The sequence below is a fragment of the Apis mellifera genome, linkage group LG8 (assembly GCF_003254395.2).
Source record: "Apis mellifera strain DH4 linkage group LG8, Amel_HAv3.1, whole genome shotgun sequence".
NCBI lineage: Eukaryota > Metazoa > Arthropoda > Insecta > Hymenoptera > Apidae > Apis > Apis mellifera.
The window spans coordinates 2,450,730-2,473,075 of record NC_037645.1 but is presented as its reverse complement, the minus strand read 5'-3'; the positions used below and the strand labels follow the sequence as shown (position 1 = coordinate 2,473,075).

General features: G+C 22.8%; 3 protein-coding genes across 5 annotated transcripts in view; 2 read left to right on the top strand and 1 right to left on the bottom strand.

Moving 5' to 3' along the window:
* Positions 1-349: 349 nt before the first annotated feature.
* Positions 350-7,331, top strand: LOC113218569 (sodium-coupled monocarboxylate transporter 1-like). Of its 3 annotated transcripts, XM_026442567.1 has the most exons (10): positions 350-1,086; positions 2,549-2,712; positions 3,500-3,839; positions 4,241-4,466; positions 4,527-4,594; positions 4,856-5,151; positions 5,248-5,466; positions 5,621-5,804; positions 5,973-6,257; positions 6,369-7,331. In XM_026442567.1, the coding sequence occupies exons 3-10, from the start codon at positions 3,510-3,512 to the stop codon at positions 6,615-6,617; spliced, it is 1,857 nt and encodes a 618-aa protein (XP_026298352.1). In that variant the 5' UTR covers positions 350-1,086; positions 2,549-2,712; positions 3,500-3,509; the 3' UTR covers positions 6,618-7,331. The 3 variants fall into 3 exon arrangements, with proteins under 3 accessions (XP_026298352.1, XP_026298350.1, XP_026298351.1); XM_026442565.1 differs by lacking the exon at positions 2,549-2,712 and having other exon boundaries at positions 351-1,086; XM_026442566.1 differs by lacking the exon at positions 350-1,086 and having other exon boundaries at positions 2,368-2,712.
* A 1,223-nt stretch (positions 7,332-8,554) lies between these two features.
* On the top strand, positions 8,555-11,657 carry LOC113218965 (45 kDa calcium-binding protein). The gene is made up of 5 exons (XM_026442568.1): positions 8,555-9,231; positions 9,626-10,079; positions 10,383-10,646; positions 10,858-11,039; positions 11,158-11,657. The coding sequence occupies exons 1-5, from the start codon at positions 9,214-9,216 to the stop codon at positions 11,332-11,334; spliced, it is 1,095 nt and encodes a 364-aa protein (XP_026298353.1). The 5' UTR covers positions 8,555-9,213; the 3' UTR covers positions 11,335-11,657.
* Positions 11,658-14,096: 2,439 nt separating this feature from the next.
* The window catches only part of LOC412439 (PDF receptor), a 33,584-nt gene continuing 25,334 nt past the window's right edge, over positions 14,097-22,346 (bottom strand). The window contains 12 exon segments of the mRNA XM_016913344.2: positions 14,097-14,242; positions 14,244-14,265; positions 14,267-14,275; positions 15,509-15,602; positions 18,219-18,333; positions 19,142-19,322; positions 19,599-19,684; positions 19,764-19,842; positions 20,158-20,278; positions 20,685-20,787; positions 21,141-21,285; positions 21,862-21,965. Coding sequence (XP_016768833.2) covers positions 14,192-14,242; positions 14,244-14,265; positions 14,267-14,275; positions 15,509-15,602; positions 18,219-18,333; positions 19,142-19,322; positions 19,599-19,684; positions 19,764-19,842; positions 20,158-20,278; positions 20,685-20,787; positions 21,141-21,285; positions 21,862-21,965 — 1,110 coding nt within the window. The 3' untranslated portion in view covers positions 14,097-14,191.

Sequence of the window (22,346 nt, the reverse complement as noted above, 5' to 3'; positions counted from 1 at the left end):
ATATGTGCTTTCTTTATTTCTTTTCAAATTTTTATATTAAAATGTTCTTCTGTTCTTCAGTTGTACTTTTCTTCTTTTTAATATCTTCGCATTAACATCTTTTATGATTTGAAATTGATAATGATGATAAAATATTTCTTCTCTTTGCATTTATATAATGTTTTTTTTTACAAAATATTATATATAGTTCCAAAAATTAATTCTAAAAAAGGATTTCAAAAAATTTTTTTTTCAAAATTTTATTATGAAATTCAATACCATTAAATCTATATTTCCATTTCTTCTTGTGAAGTTTTTTCTTTTATTAAAATCAACAGTTTTCCTTTTTTTTTCATTTCACCTTACTTCTTTCGAGAAATCAGGATACTTTTTCTTCGCTTTTTCTTTCAATATTGCAACAACACACTGATTCTTCCTTAATTATTGATGTAATCGATTCAAAATCGATTGAATTTGAATTGATGAAATTTAATTTCATCAATTTTTAATCAATAATATTCCTTAATTTTTCAAAATTAAAATTTTAAAAAATAAATAAATTCATGAATGAATTCATGAACTTCTTCTTCGCAGAGCAGAATACTTTTTCATCCTAAATACATCTAATCCTTCGGATTAAAGCGTAATTATCATCATCGTTTCCATAAGTCTGTGGAAGCAAGAAGTTACTCGTTACTCTGGAAGGGGCTGATTCGTATAAATGGACACATGTGACAATTAAAACGACAGTCTGAAATCGTTCTCCGCTTAATTCGCCGGCTCTGTTCAAAACGAGGCGCGTAAAATCGAGAGATCTTAATTAATTAATCGATCTGCACTTCTTTAATATCTGAAGATATTCCCGGTCAAGCAGTTCGAATCAGTGGTTAAAAAAAAATTCATATATGCGTTACGTTAGGAAGACGAGCAGCAAGATCATTCAGCTGCAATTTCGTACATTTTTACCAATTATTGAACACTATTAATATTTTAAGGGACTATTTTCATATTCCTTTTCATCAATATTTCCTTCTTTTTTTTTTCTTTTTATTCCTTGATACAGAGAAGATTTATCAAGATTGGGAGTAATTTAAAATTTTTAAGGAGGTAAGATACATTAATTTTAGATTTTTTTTAATATCTTATTTTCTTTAATATTTTTTAAATACTTAATCTTTTTAATAAGATTGAAATAGATTGAATAGATTTCTTTAAAAAGTTTAAAAATTTAAGATAAAATCTTTTAAAAAACTTATGAATTATAAAACAAGTTGTTGGTCTTGAAATTTTGAAGAGTTTTGAAGTTTATGATATGCTTGTGTATACGCTTTTATTGAAAAAGTTCAATTTTTTTTAGTATTAAAATCTAAAATTATTAAAATTTGATAATTTAATATTTTGGAATAAAGTTATTGAAGTTTGGGGAGAAATCTTCTAAAATAAAAGATATTTTCAATGAAAAAGAATGAATTTTTTTAAAGGATTGAATTTTTTTTGTTTTATATTTTTTAAATATAATTTTCAGAATTTAATATTTAAAATATTTTAAACTAATTTTTCATTTGGAAAAGAAGAATCTCTACAAGAATCTCTACAAAGATTATGAAAAAAATAAATAAATAAATTACTTTATACTATTTTATTCATTTACTTGCCTTTCTTTCTATAAAAGATGGTAACTTTATAATGGTAATTTTATATTTTTTCTTGTCAGATTCCAAAGAGATCGTAATCTGTGCTTCGTCTCTCATTGAAAATTTGATGACAATTGCTATCTCTATTGCATAATTTTAAATCAAAATTATCTAATGACATCATTAACTGAATTTGTGAATCTGTATATTAACCAATATCACTTTTCAATTCTGAAAGAATATTTTTTTTTAATACTTAAATGATTTTTTTTTCAATGTATCAAATATTATTTCTTTTTAAGAAATAAAAAAGCAAAGAAAAAAGTTAATATATGAATCATTTAAATTTGAAGAAAATGATTTTAACTAAATTCTTAATGAGAACTTAATTATAATTTAATGATAATTGAATATTATAGTAAAAAGATTTTATATATATAAGATATTATAGTTAAAATCTATAATCTATAACAAGCAATTCTTTCGGTATTTTCAAGACAATTATTTTTTCATTATTTCTCTCCATTAAAAAGAAATTTCAAAATTTCTTTTAGAACTGTATTTCTTCTTTCATAAAGAAACTTCAGAAACCTTTTCATATTTCATCGAAAATGATTTCAATAATTTCACATAGTTCATAATAATTTCTAATTCATTCATTTTTTCCTCTAAATTTTATTTTTTAATTAAATCATTTGATTAAAAATCATATCTTCTGAATTTAATATCATTTTTCCTTTCATTATATCCGAAAAAAAAAATATGAAAAATTTATCTTATAATATTATTTATGCATATTAATTGAAATACAGTTGAATAAATGCATCGTATGGATCAGATTACAGTATTGTAAGAGATCTCCCTTATTCTGTTACTCTTTTCCTATACTGTTTGTATAAACTGGACCTGTTCGCCTTTGAATTAACTGGTTCTAGCCAGAGACAACCAGATTTCTTAATGATGATCGAACGCCCGTGTTAATAGCCACAACGATGGTGCAAATCCTACTAAACAATTACATCCATTGGTGGAGCATATACGTTCAATAATCACATCATTCCAACCAAAGCAAGCATACAGTGCATTACACTTTGCTTACGTAAGAGAAAGAATCAGTTGACTAAACGATATTACACCCATTCGGTTTGTGTATATTCATATCTGATCGATACGCACAATTATTATGATTTTCAGGTTAGGATTCAATGGAAGAAAGATGAAACGTAAAAAATAAAGAAAAATAAAAATATAAAGGCATGATTGTATCGAAATATTTCGGGATCTTTAAAAAGAGGAAAGGAAGATAGGAAGAGATTTTTATAAATTTCTTCGAAAATTATTTTCTTCTTTTGAAAGATTGATCTGAAAAAAGATATATAATTAAACAACAAGGGAAAATATGATATATAAATCTCATAAATAATATTTCATAAATAATATTTCAAAAAAATTTTTAAAATAAAAAATATATTAATAAAGATTTATAAAAAATTATATTTAAAAAATTAAAAATAAAATTTCAATTAAATTTCATTTTTCAATTAAATTTCATTGATTTGATTTGAAAGATGAAATATGAGAAAAATGATACTAAAACAGATACACATAACAGATTAATCTAGATTGCGCGGAAGTGTCGATCAATCGTGTCTTTCATATGATCCTAGATTTATAGGAAATATTATATCGAATATCCATAAATGCAGCTCAAGGATATTGAATGCCAAGTACAATTGACATTTTCTATCGATTATTTTACTTACGAGTTTTTTCTTCATCTTCATAATTGATATTAAAACATACATTAATATAAAAAAAAATTATATATAAAATATAAAATAATCTTCTTAAAGAAGAAAATGAAAATTTTTGTTCTTCTGTTTAAGCCCTTGAAAGATGAAGTCACGTTTCCTGGTACTATACTTCTTCTTGGCCATTTCTTCAGCAGAACAACGATCATCTGAAGATGTAAATGAAATACATACTGAAAAATATTCACTTCTTTATTACTTTTCATGGGTTGATTACACGGTGTTGGCTGCCATGTTAATAATTTCATGCCTGATCGGCACTTTCTATGGTTTCATTGCTAAGAAGCAAGAAACCAGCCAGGACTTCTTGCTCGGAGGCTCGAGCATGGGAACATTTCCAATGGCAATGTCTCTCGCTGCTAGTTTCATTACAGCTATTGAACTCCTAGGAAATCCTACAGAAATGTATAAACATGTATGTTCCTCTTTTTTTATTTGTTTAAAATAGCATATTGATTTAGAGAATCTAAAAAAAGAAATAGTAATTATTTCAGTTTGACAATTGAAATTCTAGAATAAAATTCTAGAAAAGAATTATAGAATTTTTTTTTATTTTATCTTTTTATATTATTTTGGTTTTATATATCTTTATTTTTTAATTTTTCTTCTCATTTCTATTTTCTCTTTTCTTCAATATTATTTCTTTTTTATTTTACCACAATATTTCTATATATGTAATCAATATATTTAAACATATTTTTTCTTTTTTTAAATTCTCTAAATATTATTATATACTCTAAATATTTTATTTGAAATTCTAAAACTTTGATTTTAAGAAAATTGCTATTATATTTGACAATACTTTTAATTTCACAGGGCACTCAATTTTGGATGACTTGTCTGGCTTTTATTTTCGTTGTACCTATTACCTCCTATCTGTACCTGCCTGTCTTCATGAAGTTAAGATTAACCTCAAGTTATGAATATTTGAATCTTCGTTTCAATCGATATTGCAGGCTACTTGCCGGTGGTCTCTACATGTTACAGATGATCTTGTATACATCTGTAGCCGTATATGCGCCAGCGTTAGCTTTAAGCCATGGTGAGTAACATGATTCAATTAACCCTCATATTTCCTTGATTTATTCTTCTTTTTTTACAGTCACAGGTTTAAATACTTACATAGCCGTCACTCTAGTCTATGTAGTCTGTATCTTCTACGCGTCGCAGGTATCTATTTTTCTTTTTAATTTTTTCTTGAAGAAATATGTTTGATATTTATTAATTTCTTTTAACTTTAATATTTTTATTTTTTTTAAAGCTATCATGTTTTCGTTTCAAAGTTTTCTTCTAATTTTGCCTTTTTTCATCTTAAGGTATTTCTTCTTTTCATTTTTCTATCTTCTTCCTTTCTTTTTCTTTAAACAATTCTATTGAATTTTCAATTCTCTTCAATTAATTTTCATATTTTTTTCTTTTTTCCTATATCAGGGTGGAATGAAAGCCGTCATAATGACGGATACTTTCCAGGCAGTAGTTCTTCTTGGTTCCCTTTTTCTCATAGCTGGATACGGTCTCTCCTGGTCAGGAGGACCTTCCTCAATATGGCAAATTAACGAAGAATCTGGAAGAATAGAATTCTTCAATATGGATCCTAATCCAACTGTTCGTCACAGTTTTTGGAGCGTGGTGATAGGTGGAACCATATACTGGACAACAATGTTTTGCAGTAATCAAGCTTCCGTCCAAAAATATCTTAGCGTTAGAAGCATTAGTCAAGTCAGAACGTATGTGTCTTCAAAAAAATTACTAAAAATAACAAAAAAAAAATGTGTTAAATATATTTTACTTTTAGATTACTTTAATTTTTCATTTTATTGCAGAGCTTTATGGGTATCTGCTTTTGGTATGATTATAATATATACCATAAATTTCTTGACCGGTATGATACTTTATGACACTTACAAAGACTGTGATCCTCTCTTGGCTGGTAACATAACTGGTCAAGATCAATTATTGCCACTATACGTAATGAATTTCATGGGTAATCTCAAGGGGGTACCTGGTTTTTTCGTTGCTGGAATCTTCGCCGCTTCTTTAGGGTACGTTTTATAACTCAACTTCAATTTCTTCTTTGAAATTTGATTAAAAAATGTTTTATTTTCTTATTTAGAGAATTTTTAATATAAAAAAATTCTTAAATGAATATTTTAATGTGTCTATAAAGTGAAAAAAGATTTTTGGGATATTTTTCAGAACCGTAGCAAGTGCTTTGAACTCATTGGCAGCTATAACTTGCGAAGATATCCTACAAGGATTATTCAAAATTGATATGTCTGCGAGGAAAGGTGCAATTTATGCTAGATGGATCAGTATTTTCTTTGGAGCGCTCAGTTTTGCTTTGGTTTTCGTTGTGGAACAACTTGGCAGTGTCCTTCAAGTATAAATTTTTTCAATGAATCATTTTCTTTTTTCAAAATTTTCAATATAATTTTTTAATTAAATTCATATTTAACTCTGTTTAATGTGGATATAATTTTAAGAGTTTAATATAATTTAACTTTAATATCTAATGAACAATATAGAGTCAAAATAAATCTTAAATTAGGTTGCATTATCATTCAATGGTATGGTTGGAGGCATCACACTAGGATTATTCTCTTTGGGGATGTTCATCCCATGGGCAAATGCCAAAGGCGCAATTACTGGTGCCATCATCAGTTTGATAATCATTCTGTGGATTGGTTTGGGGGCTCAAATTGCTGTTTTAAATGGACAAATTTACTTGGACAGCAAACCTGTGTCAATTGATAAATGCTCTAATAATAGTTTAATCACAATTTTCAATCATCAGTCAAGTAACAATCATAATGAAGCTTATTTCATATATAAAGTAATTATCAATTTTTTCTGCTCTTTATTTTTATTAAAAAAATAAAGATTTTTACAGATAGTTAATTATTAATCAAATAAAAATTTTAAAAATTAATTTTTTTTATTTCAGATCAGTTATTTATGGTATAGTGCAATAGGCTGCATCCTAACAATGTTGATAGGTGTGATTATAAGCTTTTTCACAGGTGTTCAAAATCCAGCTGATCTTGATCAAGATCTTTTGAGTCCACCTATTGCTTCTTTGTTTCATATGCAGACAAAACCGTGTGCTAATAAAGTACATGGTATCACAAATTTTGGTCTGGAATTAGATGATGAAAAATCTCAAGTGGAAAATGCTAAAAGTCCAAAGACATAAAGAAAAGTATTTATTATGTATGTAAAAATAGATTAGCAATTAGAAGTTGCATTCTAAGTGATTATTTGAATGCATTCTGAGTGATTATTTGAACAATTATTTTAGAAAATTATATGAATATTTTAGAAGATAATAAGATATTCCAAAGAATTGTTTAAAAGCAGTAGTTCCTAATATTGTAACAGTCCATTCATTATTTTTATTTCTTTAAGGTTGTTTTATAGTAAGCTAGAAATATTGACTGCACTAGAAAATTCTATGTGTTGGTTTTTAATGGAGCTTGCTGAATAGTGAATTTATGAATACAGAAATGATCTTGGATTCAGTTTCTGAAAACTAAATAGTTATTATACAAGGTTCAATATGTAATTTAATCATATTAGAAATTTAAGTTTTTTCAAGTACAATTATAAATTGCTTCATTCTGATAAAATATGATGAATTAAAAAAATTGACTATTAAGAAATATTTCTATCTTGACAACTGAAAAATAAATAAAAACAGATTGTAAATTTAAAGTTTTGAAATTCAAATGTTACAGAATGAAGCATTACAGATAATTAAATCAAAATAATCTCTTTGATAGAGATTCCTTATTTCCTTAAGACTCAATTAAATACCTTTTAGAGTATTAATTATGAAAAAAAAATATTATTTAGAATAAAGCAATATAACAGAAAAAAGCCAGTGCATATTCCATTCAGGAATTAAATACAGTTAAAAATGAAAATAGTTTACTAATTTAGAGAGAGACTATTTATAGATATTCAGAGAAGACTTCTTGTCAGGAGATGACTTGTAAAATAGTTTATTAATGGCGCTAGTTATTATATCTATTATATATATATAATATATTTTGCGAATTTCAACCATTCCTGAACGAGAAAATTCTCGTGGGCGGTTTTAAAATAAAATAAAATTTTTTTCTATATATTTTAATTATATTTAAATATCTTTATATTTATGTAGAAAAATATGCTTTTATAGTCTTCATAGATTAAATTTAAATACGACAACTTTTATTTTAACTTTTATTTTAAATTTATTTTATTAATTGAAGTATTTTCTCTTCGTTTTGATATTGAAAAGATATTTATTTTTCAAATACAATTTTTTCATTGATATTTTATCTTTTTTTTTTTTAAATTTCATAAATATTTTTATTAAATTTCATAATTTAATATGCCAGTTTTTCTATTCCAAGAAAAAAAATTTCATATTGATTTTATAATAATTTATGTATTTTTCTTCAGCTTTTTAAAACAATTTTCGCCCCGAGATGTTTCTTCCGCGACGAAACGTCGACAATTCGTTTAATAATTTCCTTTTTAACACTTTGTTAACTCCGAAATATTCTTCTTTTTTCCTATTTTCTTTTTCTTTTTCTTTTTTCTTTTTTTTATTATCGTGGAGATGAAAAATCATTCTTTCACTTGACTGCGGATCTGTACTTCGTTTCTTCGTGCGAGATTATTTAAGTAATTAAGAGAAAGAATATATATGAATATGTTTTAAATAAGTTTCTTCGTTTCTAGATAAAATATTTGTACATAAGAAAAAAATATACGAATTAAATAGATTTATTAAATCTATTTTTATTTTTTCTTTTACATAATGTTTCTCTAAATAAATAAATTTTTTTTATACTATTATTAAATGGAATTCATTTCTTCTTTCATTCACTTTAAATAAATAAAATAATACAATAAAAAAATAGATAAAAGATATCAAAAATGGAAAAATAAAATCTTTAAAGAAGAAATTAGATATTTGTTATAATTAGACAAAATATCAATTTTCTAAAAATAAAATTTCAGAAGTAAAAAAAATAAAATAAGTATTCTTTAATAAAATTTAATATTTATTATTTTCATCCAAAAATAATGAAAATATTAATTTTAAAAGAAAAACTCAAAAATTAATGCAATTGATCAAAACCAAAACGAACAATTATTATTATTATTATCATATTTTAATTATGAAATAAGAGACTATCTCTATTTAATTAGAGAGACAATGATAGAGATAGAGATAAAAGTGGAACAAAGAAGAGTAAAGGAGGAAGAGAGAGAATTATAGAGAGAAAGGATACGACAGTGAAAGTGGATCAATACGCCGTTAACGTTTCGCCATACAACGTGCAACTAGACTTCTCCTCAAAACTTACTTTTTTTGTCAAAAAATAAGAGAGTTAATAGAAGATAAAATATATCTACAGTGTTTTTAACATACATTTTTTTAACTTAAGAATTATTTACCATTTTGACATTATATATAGTTTCTGTTCCATTTCTTGTTCAATGTTTTTCCCAAAGTGCATGCAAGATTTGAGTTCATTTGTAAAATTGTTGTTATCAGTTGAAACAATCTGTCAGTGCATATTGAAATGTTCATACTACTATTGTTGTGAGTAGTGTTTAATGCAGAGACCTGTAAGTGACAGATTTATTAGTGTGATGGGTTGATAAAAATGCTTCTTCTGAGATAGAACATATAACTAACAATGATTTAAAAATAAAACATAAACATATAAGATTGAAAGAATTGAAGATGTATAGTGTTTTATAGTGATTTTGCATTATAAATTTAAACAGTCATGTATTTTTCTTATTTTGTGAGTAACTTGAGATATTTTTCTTATCTACTTTTGTTTCTCTGCTTTTTCAAAATTTTTTTAGCAGTGATTATTGAATATATATTATGACTGATGATAAATTTAATTTCTTAGAAATAAATATTGAATTAAAATTATTTTTTCAAGATCCATTTCCTTTCATAAATATTCTTAAAATTTATAAATTCTAAACTTATGAAAAAAAAAAAAAAGAAAAAAATCTATCTATTATTTTAGTTCTCTAGAAATGAACTTTATATATTTTTTTATATTTTATAAAAAAGGAATAAACTTTAAATTATTTCTTTTAACAAGGAATATCAATTTATAAATATCATTTTATAAATACACAAGTATCTAATTTCATTTTTCTTAATTAATCATCTCTTCACAGATACACAAAGTCAATTGTAAGCCAGATTTGCGATGCTTCCGATTTATCCGGTGGACAATTGTTGTGCCTTTCGTTATCTATTTATCTCTACTCTTTTTCAAGTACAATAGAAACATGCCCTTAAAGAGCTTAACGTCCACCACGTCTATACAAGATGATAAAGAATCTATGACTGAGAATCTTTTCATAGAATTGGAGGCAATGACGATCGACAAAAGAGATTTGGAACATTACAAGGAAATAGATCAGAATATAAAGAATATGAAAAAGAATCAAGAAAATTCGAGAATATTACTCAAAGACATATTTCAAAGAGCTGATACTGATCATGATCAATTGTTGGATATTCAAGAATTGGCCAGATGGATTCATACAAAGATCACGGATCATATAACCCGAGCTATGAAAGAGAATATCGGCTTATTCACTGCGATAGATAATAATCCTCGAAATGGTAATTAATCTCTTGATAATAATTCTTGGACAGATTTTTAAAAAATTAAATAAATATCGTATTTCTAACTTAATAATAGTTGTGAAATCTGAAAGAAAGAAAAAATTTAAAAAAAGATTAAAATAATATTTTTAAAATAAAAAAAAAATACAGATAAAAATTTCTTTAGAAATTTAAAAAAGCAAAACTAAAGAGAGAAAAATAAGAATACATATTATAAATAATATGAAAAATAGAGAAATAAATGAATAATAAGAAATGTAAAAGAGATTTTTAAAATCTTATTATACTTTAATATTTCAGGCGAGGTCTCGTGGGAAGAGTATCACGCGTACTTTCTCAGATCTCACGGATTTCCTGAGAGCTATGTGAGCTCGCACGATAAGAAGCATAGCGACATGTCACGAACTTTGAAAGAGAATATAATGAGAGACAGAGCCAGATGGTCGGAAGCAGCCAGAAATGATCCGGAAAGATTGGCACTCGACGAGTTTTTGGCTTTTACTCATCCTGAAAGCAGTCATAGAGCATTATTACAAATGGTTGAAGATCTATTTGAAAAATTCGGTGTGGAACTTATAAACTTATTTCTTTATAAAATTATTTCTACATAAATATCGATATTATATTTTTTTTATTCTTTTCTTCTTAAAGTAATTTAATTTCATCGATAGCATTTAATTTTTCTAATTTCTTCTTCATGATATTAATATAACTTATCTTGCAATATTAATAATAATAAATTTATAATTAATTTTTATATTTACTTTTATTTTAGATCGCGATGGAGATGAACAATTGACAGAAAATGAATTTTCAGATTTACCTGCAGAAGGAATGGGTTTAGAATTGAAAGAAGACAAACACGAGGTGATAGGAGGAAGTGAAGACAGGCGAAAGGAGTTCAGACACCTTATAGACAAGAATAAAAATGGAAAAGCCGATAGGACAGAGCTTCTGGTATGTAGACTTAACCATCTCAATTAAGACTAAAAAAAAAAAGAAATAAAAATTAAAAATAAAATAATTAATTAAAATATATTGTTAAATAATTATACATTTATTTATATTATTTCAGATGTATATAGATCCAAGAAATCCAAGGCATGCTATACAAGAGGCCCAACATTTAATCAGCGTGTCAGATACCAATCTAGATGGAAAATTAAATTTATCCGAAATTCTGAGCAAAATGGATCTGTTCCTAGGTAGCAAGATGGTAGACACAGAAAGAAGTTTCCATGATGAGTTTTAAATAATCAAAATTAAAAGGAAATTAAATTTGAATAATCTTCAAGACAAAAAAATGAGGATGCTTACTTAATATTTTAGGAGAAATACCTATTTTTCACGAAAATTGAGCGCCATTTTTGGTGGAATAATCTAATCTTTTAAATTAACAAAGTTTTTTTTGCAACAAATAAAAGCGCTCAATTTTGGTTTCACAGAATTTTTTTTAAGAAAATTTTTATTATTACTGAAGCAGACAATATTTATAACAATAAAGATGAGAATCTTTATTAAAGATCACTATAGAATTTTGGAATAAGAGAAAAGTTTGGAAAATATTTTACACATATTTTTTTATCTAAAATATTTTCTTTAATTTCTCTGTCTAAATAACATATTAAAAATTTAAATTTCTTTGTGGAGACTATTTTTTGCTAATTATTTAAATTCGATATCTATCAATGACCAATTAGTATAGTTTCTACTTAAATTTTAATAATAGTAATTAAGATTGAAAATTAAAAATTAATATTTTCACAAAAGCAATATTTTTCTGTTACTTTTTCTATTATTAGTCTAATATAGAATTCTAGTTTTTTGCTGAAAGAATTCTCTTGAGAGAATAAATCACTCAATATTAATTTTAAACATTGAATTTTGTACATTTGTTCGAAAGCACAGTGAACCAGTTTCATGGGCTTTTAAAACATGTCTGTGATAGTCTTTATAACATAAAATTTTCTGTAGATTAAAATTAATAAAATTATTAATCTACAGAATTATTTTATTGATGAAAAAAATTTTTTATATTACAACTAAAATATTATTACATTATTTTACAACTATTTTTGTAAAATTATTTTCAATTCTTTATTATTTTTTTAAATTATGAAAAGTAATGAAAATAATAGTAAAATATAAATTATAAAATTATAAAAATCGAAGAAAACATTAGGAGATAAATCAGATCCGTCCTTTTGAATTTCCGCGATTATTTATTTAATAAAACTTTTTTTTTTCATTTTTCTTTTAAAGTTTTAAATGAAACTATCTGTCAAATTTTCTCTACTATTACATGTGTATGTGTGTGTGTGTGTGTGTGTGTGTGTGTAAATAGAATTAATTTGTTTATTTAAAAATTATTTATATAAACGTATTTAAGTATATGTATATTTATAAAGAACATAATGTATTTCATGTTGATCTAACTTTGTTAAAAAAAAAAAATAAAATAAAATAAAAAATTATAAATGTTTCTTTTTAAAGAAACAAACTTATACTTTGTAGAGCGTGTTTTTGTACTAATTTATTATGGTAATAAAGATTGTTTTCAAGTATAAAAATATTAATTCTAAATATTTCTTATTTCACAATTTAATTTGAATTTCAAAGAAATTAAATACAAAAATTATAAAAATTATAATTATATATCAAAAAAATATTCTCTCAAATAATTGATGCACTAAGAACTATAGATGTCACGATAATTTATTTATATCTTAGAAAACGCACAGCTACAAAGTTGTACAAGCATAATGATGCATAATTATTTACTATTAATTACCCTGCGGTTTCTGATAAAACCTAAAAACATTATTCTTTTTTGCAATAGTCAGTCTATATTCATAAAAAAAATGTTGCACAAATATTTGATAAAAATTATTTCTTCAAAAAAACAATCATTCAATTTTCCATTCGTCTAAAATAACAATGTAATAATACTGGAGGCAATATTTTTTCAAATTTTTAGATTCTTCAATTTTTATTATTGTTTATGCAATAAATACTGGAGGAAATATCTTTTAAACTTCAATTTTTTCAATTTTTATTTCCTTGATTAGACTGCCTCTAGTGATAAATTACAAAGATTTTTTTTTTCCAATACATTCGACGATCTAAAGAATAGGGATATTTTTGAATTTTTATATATACAATTTTATATTATTATTTCCCTGATTATTCTTTGTACATATATGGATTGAAATTGATTTTTTTTTCAAAATATGATGCATCGTTTGGTACGTTTGATGAAATAATAAAGTATATATATCGTCTATTGTATCATATGATATATAGAAGATATAAATATAATATAGAATATAATAATATAGAAGATGCAAATTTGATGTGTATTATATAGGCAACAAATATATTAAAAAGTACAAATAGTGTATATATATATATATATATATTAAGTTAAAATTATAAATATCGCTCTGGTATTTTTTATTTTAAATAAAGATATAAAAAAATAAATTGAATTTCAGTTGAACTTTGTTTTTATAAATTGTTTTTAATACATAATATACAAATTATTGTTTAAAAAATTAACTCTATGAATTTTATGGATTTTCAGTAATTTTTTAAAATATATATTTAATTTCTATGTTACATTATTCACTTTAAATAATTCTTATTAAAAAGAAAATGAACAAAATATATATTCACAAGATTTATTAACTTTCAATAATTATGGTCAATGATTCTCTTATTTCATTCACCATAATTTTATCTTATATTAATTTATCTCTTCAATATTTTAATAGAAAGATTTTAAATTCTACATTTCCATTGATTGTTTCATTATTTCAGAAAATCCACACAAATACTTTAATAAATTATCAATTAACATCTTATCATGTTAATATATTTTATAATGATTTTATTCTTAAAAAATTCTACGATCATCAATCAAAAATTATGAGAACATTAAAATTTATAAATTATAAATTTATGAGAATATTTAAAATTTCAAATAATTCAAATTCTATAATGGACAATTATTATTATCATCCATTATTAATTAAATCATCAATTGAAATTCAATTTTTGAATTTTTAAACTTCAAGCTGATTAAATATCTTCATTATCTAAAAAAAAATTCATAGTCCATCTTCATGATCTGAGAGGAATTTGGAAACTTCTGGCCAAGATTTGAGGAGTCCAAAAAGGCTCCAGTCAAACAGCTGTTCTGAAACCAGAAATGATGATGGTTTCCAAAGAAGATAAATTTCTGATAAGAGTACTCTTTTCACCATGGAACATAGATTGAAAAACAAAATTTTTTTGGAGATTTATTTCTGAGAGATGAACAGACAAATTTAATAAATAAAATAATAAATATTTAAATTTTGAAAAAAAATTTAAAATAAATCAAAAGCCTTATAAAACATATATTACTGATTATATTTAATTAAAAAATTATTGTCACAGATATTTTAAAATTTTTTTTTAATATTTGCTAAATAAAACAATATGTTTATTATTAACGCATGAAACATTTTTGATTTGATTGAAATTTATTCATAATAAGAAAAACTTATTATAATAAATATAAAAATGAAATTCAAAAAAAAATTGATTTATAAAAATTGAGAATTTAAAGAAATTTTGGATTTTATCATGCAAATAACTAACAATATATATGAAGCATTAACAAATATGTAAATTTTATGCATGCAATAAACGCATTATAAAAATAATGTTAAAAAGCTATAAGCTTTAAATAAAGAAACAAAAATTATTGAAAATCATACAAGAGAAGAATTTTATGCAAAGGAAAATTTTAAAACATTTCGTGATATCAATGAAAAAAAAAAAAAATTCTTAAAAAACAAAACAAAATGTAGTTAAAATCCATATTTTAGAAATTTCATAATCAAAAAGAATTTTAAAAAATTTTAATAGATCTAGAAACAATTGCAAGAAATTCAAAAATTAAAAATACAAAACAAATTAATTTTAATTAAGAAAAGATTGAGAAAAAAAATTCAATAAATTCAAAAAACTCAATAAAGAGATAAGAAAGAAAATATAAAAAACTAGGAAGAGTTAGAGAGAACCAAGGAGAATCAACAAAACTTATGGAGAGTCAACAAGACTCATGGAGATTCCTAAAAATTCCAAATCTATTATATCTTCACAAAAAATATCCTTTTGAAGAAAATTGAACATAAAAATAAAAAATTGAATTGAAGAAAAAACTTAACTTCAACGAATGAAATAATCCAAAGTAAAAGTCATTGGAATACACTGAATTTCATTTAGTCATTGAGATAGGAGTTGAAATTGCCAAGAAGAAATGCAATAGCACATGCTTCTGTGCGTTTTTACCTACTAGTATGATGTTGCGAGAAGGATCGACCGTCGATGCTGGTAATGATCTAAATGCGGGCGATTGTTCCATGATCATTACTCACTCGGCAGGTCGGTCCGGCGGTGGAGTATTTCCACCTCGACAGCATAATCTTATCCATCCGCTGGATCTCATCTCTTCTTCCTCCATCTCGATCACTGTATGTATTAATAATCATTATTCTATCATTCTTTTGTTTATTCTTTTCTATTCTCTTCTATTCTTTTCTGTTTCCTAGCGAATTAAATTTCTTTATGCCAAGAAATTTAATTCAATTTAATTCTATTTAGTTCTATTTAGTTCTCCATTAATAGAGAAAAATATCATGTTTTTTTTTAAATCTTTTGAAGTTTGTTATATTTTATTTTATTTTATTTTTTTTTAAGATTTTTTTGTAAATTTTTTTATCTTACGTTCTTTAAGAGAATTTTTTTTTTATTTCTGAAAAGTTAATAATCAAAATATAAAGCAAATTATTGATTGAAGAAAGAATTTCATTCATAATTTCTAATGAATTTTTTTTTTAATCAAATAAATTTGTTTAATTTAATTTAATCATATTTATTATAGAACATGTATTTTATTTCTTGAAGTATCTTTCATTATTATTATTATTATTATTATTATTATTTTATTTTTTAAATTTTTGACTTTTATTACTCTTACTTTAATCAATTTAATTAAAATTTTACTTTTAAAAAAAGTTAGTAATTAAGAAGTACTATGAAATATAGAAAAAAAGTTTTATTTCGCAATTTGATTGCTCTCTCAAATAACTTTAAATTCTCTCCTGATCAGTTCCAACCTTTCACTCCCTAAATTGCATACGAAATCGATTCAACAGAAAAGAATCTCAACTAAAACTTTTTCAATCCTTGAGAAGTTCATAAAGGGAGATTTCTGCTTTTTATTAATTTGATTAAAATTCGCTAAGCTTTTTCAGCAAGTCTTTTGAATATTTCATAACCTTCTTTCAAAATAATTGAATCAAGCTATAAAAAAATAATTTTCACTATATTCATCTGATTCTTACACTCTGCAGCAATATTTTCCAAATTTTCTTTAAGTTCTTCTTTTATAATATTTAAATAATTTGAAACATCTATTGTCCTATATAAAAAAAATAAAAAAATGCGAAATAAAACAATGTTTTTTTAAATTATATAGGAAGAGGAGCACTCTAATATGGAATTATACAAAATTATTAAATTATATACAATAATAAATAATTATTACTAATTATATAAATAAAAAGTTAAATATCATTAATTAAAAACAATATCTCTTAAAATATTTTGTGATCCAGTTATAAGTTGCGATTTAGAGGTTAAGAACCACTGATCTATTCGATAAATTTTATATTCATTTCTTTTATGTATATAAATTGTTGTAATCAAATAATAATGATTGAAAAACGAATGAATTAATAATATGCTGTTCTCTTTATTATTTAAAATATCCTATATATTTCAAAACATTCAAGAAATCTGAACTTTTACAATGGTTTTTGCAATATTTTTGTTAGGATAAATAAATTAGTTTACTTACAATCTGTACAAAATTTGTATAAATCTTTTAATTTTATTTAAAAAATTAAGAATGTATGAAATTTTAAATATTGCAAAAGTGAAAAATTAAAAAATATTAGATTAGATACTTTAAGAAAAAAAGAATCTGATTCAGAACATAATTCAAATTTTTGGTTAGTTTTTTTTTCAAACTTTATATTTATCGTAAATAAAATTATTAAAATTAAAATAATATTTAAATAAAATAATTATTATAAAATATTTCAATTAAAATCAATTGGATTAATTAATTAAAAATTCTATTTCGCTTATTATATATTAAGCTTAATTAAATTTGAAATATATGTATATATTTGTCTGATAAGAATGTTAATTGAATAATTAATTGAATAATTAAATTGTTGAAAATTGTTAATAATATGAAGAGTAATATTCTATTAAAATTATATTACTTTATTAAAATATTTATGTATATATAAAATATTTGTTAAAATTCATTAAATTTTTTAAAAATTAATATTTCAATATTTTTGTTTTAATATTAGTATTTATATTTAATTATTTAATATTTGAAATTTAAATATATATAATATTAATTATTAATATTATGAATAATAATATATTAATAATAATATATATTATTATATTAATAATTAATATTATTAATAATGAATAAAAATATATTTATATTTATATAAATATATTTTCTTTGTTAATATGTAGTAAGAAGTAATATATTATTATATATTGAAAAATTTCATCTGCTTTATTTAATATTAAAAAGTAAATAAATCAGCATTAAAAATTTACAGTTAAATTTTATAATAATTGATATATAATTATTGCAAATATTTACATTTATATGTAAAAAAAAATTAAAAGATCTTAAAAAAATTATAAAATTCCAAAAATTTTATTAAAAGATTATAAAAAATTTAAAAGATATTTTAAAATCACAAAATTCAATTTGTAATTGAAATATAGAAAATTAGAAATATAGAAAATTTTTAAGAGATATTTAAAAAATTAAAAATGAAAATATTTATATAATATATTGTTATAATATTATTAATTATATTATTGTTATAATATAACAATATTAATATATTGTTATATTATTATAATAAGATAAGATATCTAATAGAGATCTTAAGTTATATAACATAATTTAAATTATATATTATATAATATAACAAAAGTCATATAAATAATAAATAATAAATTATTTTATTATTTGCGACTCACCAGACGCAATTCTTTGGGGTTGGCAACCACTGAATGTTGACTGTCTTCTCGCTTGCAAATCAGTTCCTCTTAAAGAAAGATATACGGAAATAGTCTTGTCCAAAGCAAGTCTCACCTGTATACGAAATAGTAATTAATCATTCAATCATATTACTACACTAATCACTGATTAATTACGATATATTTTAAATATAATTTCATTAAAAATGGAACGAAATGTAACGCGATGTAAATTCCACGACTGATAAACAAAGACTGACGCCAGAGCCATACATCCGATAATTACGCCCCTCCTATTACTCTTAACCTATTTCTCAATATACAAATGGGACTTTGTATATATACATACTTGTATACATTGATGTTATATTCGAAGCACGAATTTTGTATTGATTACAAAAATAAAATAATTCTTTTTTTCAATGATTTATAATAATTTATAATAAAATTTTAAAAGAAAAATGTTAAAAGATTATTAATTTTTTTTTATTATAAAATATACTATATATATACATATATATATATATATATATATATATATATATATATATATATATATATATATTTATATTAATACTTATTAAAAAATAATTATTGATTAATAATTAATAAATAATTTCTAAATAAACTGTAATTAAATATTTCGATATTTCTATAGTATAATCTATAGTAATAAATCATTAATAATAATTTTTTAGAATTTATATCTAATTTTCGTACTTTCACAAATATGTTTACTTCTCATGCATAATGTATGAATTAGTTATTGTAGAGTGATTTAATTAAAGAATTATAGAAAATTGATCATTAAAAAAAAATTTCATACATTTTCAATATAAAATATAATTGCATATTCATATAAAATATTTCATTTAAGATGAAAAGAATAGAAATTTTATAATTTATAAAATAAATTTTCTCACCTCGCCATTTAGAAAACAGTAAAGAGTTGCAATGAAGAGTCCTTGAAAAGATTGAAGAAAATGTGTGGAATATGACCATAACGCAAACTTTCTCACGTTATGCAAAGGTGCCTCGATCATAAAGAGCACGTTAGTAATACCCAATAGTGGTAAAAGCACTACAGCTGCTCTCACTGCTTTTCTAGAAAAATAAAAATAATAAAAAATAATTTTTTTAATTTTTTTTAATTTTTGTTAAAAGAATATGAAAAAGATATACTGTATAATTTTATTAAATGCAGAATTATTTTCTTTTATTATAGTTTCTTATCTATTATTTGAGAAAGCTAAAATCCATTTACTTTTTTCAGTATTTATTAATTTTATATTTTTTGGCTAAAAATTTTTATATTAATTTTCAAATATTTTTTAATAATAAATGTTTGAACAAATTCAAATAGTGATATAAATTACTTACAGGACTTGCTCGATTTCACTAGTATGACTTTGTCGAAGTTTCACTACGAGCACTCTGACAATGTTCAACAAGAACAAAAAATTGAGCTGAAGAATTAAAATTAATATAATGATTTTTATATTTTAAAGAATTTTTTAAGAATTTTTTTAAATTAACATCATTTACCAATATTACTGCAAATCTGGGTCCCTCTAGGATCCAAAAATAGGAAGACAAATTATATCCAGACCAACATCTGGAAAATCTAATATATATATAAATTATTAATCAATCAATTGATAACAATTAAAGTCAAAATATTAAATAATATAACAATATAAAAATTATATAAAAAGAAATATTTAGAAAATATTAGACAATAAATTAAAATTGTTAAATATTTTCATTTTTATTTCAATTCAATGATCAAATATTGCAATTATCAAATCTATCAGAATAAGTGACTGAATAAAAATTTCAGATAAACTTTATTTTAGCTGAATGAATTTTAGGTTCATTTTTAAAATTTGAATCTAACAATTTCCATATCTATAATCATGGTTTTCTAATATTTACTTACTTTGATTTTGGATGATAATAGAATGCTGTAATGGTCGCCCAAATTAATGTCATCATGACAGGACAACCCCATCCAATGAACCTATACATCCTATAGTAAGAGTTTTCTTGAAACACTGTTACTGAAATAATAAAAAAAGAATTTAATTTTTACTGACAATGTTCTGATTTAATTAACTAATTAAAACTTAGAAATAAATACTTATACGATACTTTTTTCGAAAATTCTTTATTTTTTATTGAATTTCTAATTTTATAAATATTGAATCATTATTATATTATAAATAAAAATTGTAAATGTTATATGATTTTCATTGAATCAATTTCAACATAGAGACAATAGCATTAGTAAAACATTTTATTTCAAGTAAAAAAATTTTTTCTAATATGAGCTCAAGAGAAACCAGACCTTTAATTGAAATGTCTTAAAATTATGAAAATAGGTATGGAAAGGTTTACTCTTCAATGTCTTAAATATTCTTATTGATAATTCCAAAGAAAACTTGAAGAATATTTTCATCAATCTACCAGTGACCATGTTGTGAAGGAACAGTCCCTCTATAAACATCCACATGAACATTGCAGTTTTGGCATATTCCAAAAGTGCGTAACTGGCTTCACAAAGTACAGGCTAAAAGTAAGAGAAAAGAAATTTATAAAGTAAATTTCTTAAAAATAAATCATTATTTCAGATTAAATATTAATCTCTTTGAATAATTTTATACAACTATTTCTTCTTGATTTATATCATGATTTTCGATATACATTGTATAATTGATAATAATTAGCGATATAATAAAATTTAACAAAATAATAAATAAATAAATAAAATAAATAATAAAATTAGCAATTTCTTCAATTTTCAAAGAAGCAAGAAGCGAGCTGATTTAAAATTATATGTAAAAAAAAATTTAAATGAGAATTTAGTTTAAAAATTAGTTTAAAAAGTTTATATTTTAGAAATTAGAATTAACAAAGACTCACGGTGTTTCCTATGCCTCGTTGAATCCCATAAGTTTTCTTCCTCAAGATTTCGATATCTATGTAGATCGTTAATCTAATCAAAACCTGGACGACCATGGCGACGAATAAGTTCTTATGTATCCTAGTTCTGGTGTTTCTCAGGGACCTGTTTCACGTAAATATCAATAGAACTTCATTTCGGATAATTTATTTATATTATAATAGCACTGTTTTGCTCGCTTAATGAAGAAAATATTGAATAATGAATCTTTACATCTACGTTTATAAAATAAATGAATTTTCTGTATTTTAGAAACAATACGACTCAATTAGAATTGTCATTATATTATATAAGAATAAACTTAACCCAGTTTTATGGCGCAAATATATTTGATATGTTTTTATGAAAATAAATGATTGTTGTATATTTAAAAAAGTATATTGCTTTATAATAAATCTATTTACAATAGAAATTAAATAGATACTATTAGTTATATTTGGAATAAAATATTTTAAATAGTTTTTATCTTTATGTGATTTTTAATATACTTTTTTAATTATTACAGAAAATAAATAGGATAAAATATAAATTTATTTTATTTACAATGAAATATATTTCATTTATTATAAATTATTTATTGAATTAAATATCTTCATTTTATTATAGATTTATATAGTGAATATATTGATTTTCAAAATTATTTTTTAACTATAAAAAGTATAAAATGAATATATAAATTACCTAAAACGACAGAATATGGCAAGTGAAGCAAATAGTGCTACTAAAGAGATGCTTAAACCCACGAACTCTAAGGTACGAGTTTTCTCAGCAATGTCCAGCTTCATCTGAAAGATAAAAAAAGAAATTTGCAAATATTTTTGTATTAAGGAAATAAAAATTGCCTTCATATTTCGTGAAATGAAAAATATCTTGAAAATAATCTATTAAACTGGAATTATTTTTCACAAATTTTTTTTCATTCCCTTCCGATTTATTTCAATATTTAATTTCTGCCTACTTTTTTTTATTGATATTTCCAATATCCATTTCAATTTCATCTCACTAAAAATTCATCAAATATAATTTATATAATATTCATTATATAATTTATGATTAATACAAAAATTATATTCTTATTGTTATATTAAAATAAAAATTCCATTGAAAATAAAAAATTATTAATTTTATTTTCTATAAATTACATTTTTTTATTCCTTTTGTGTTTA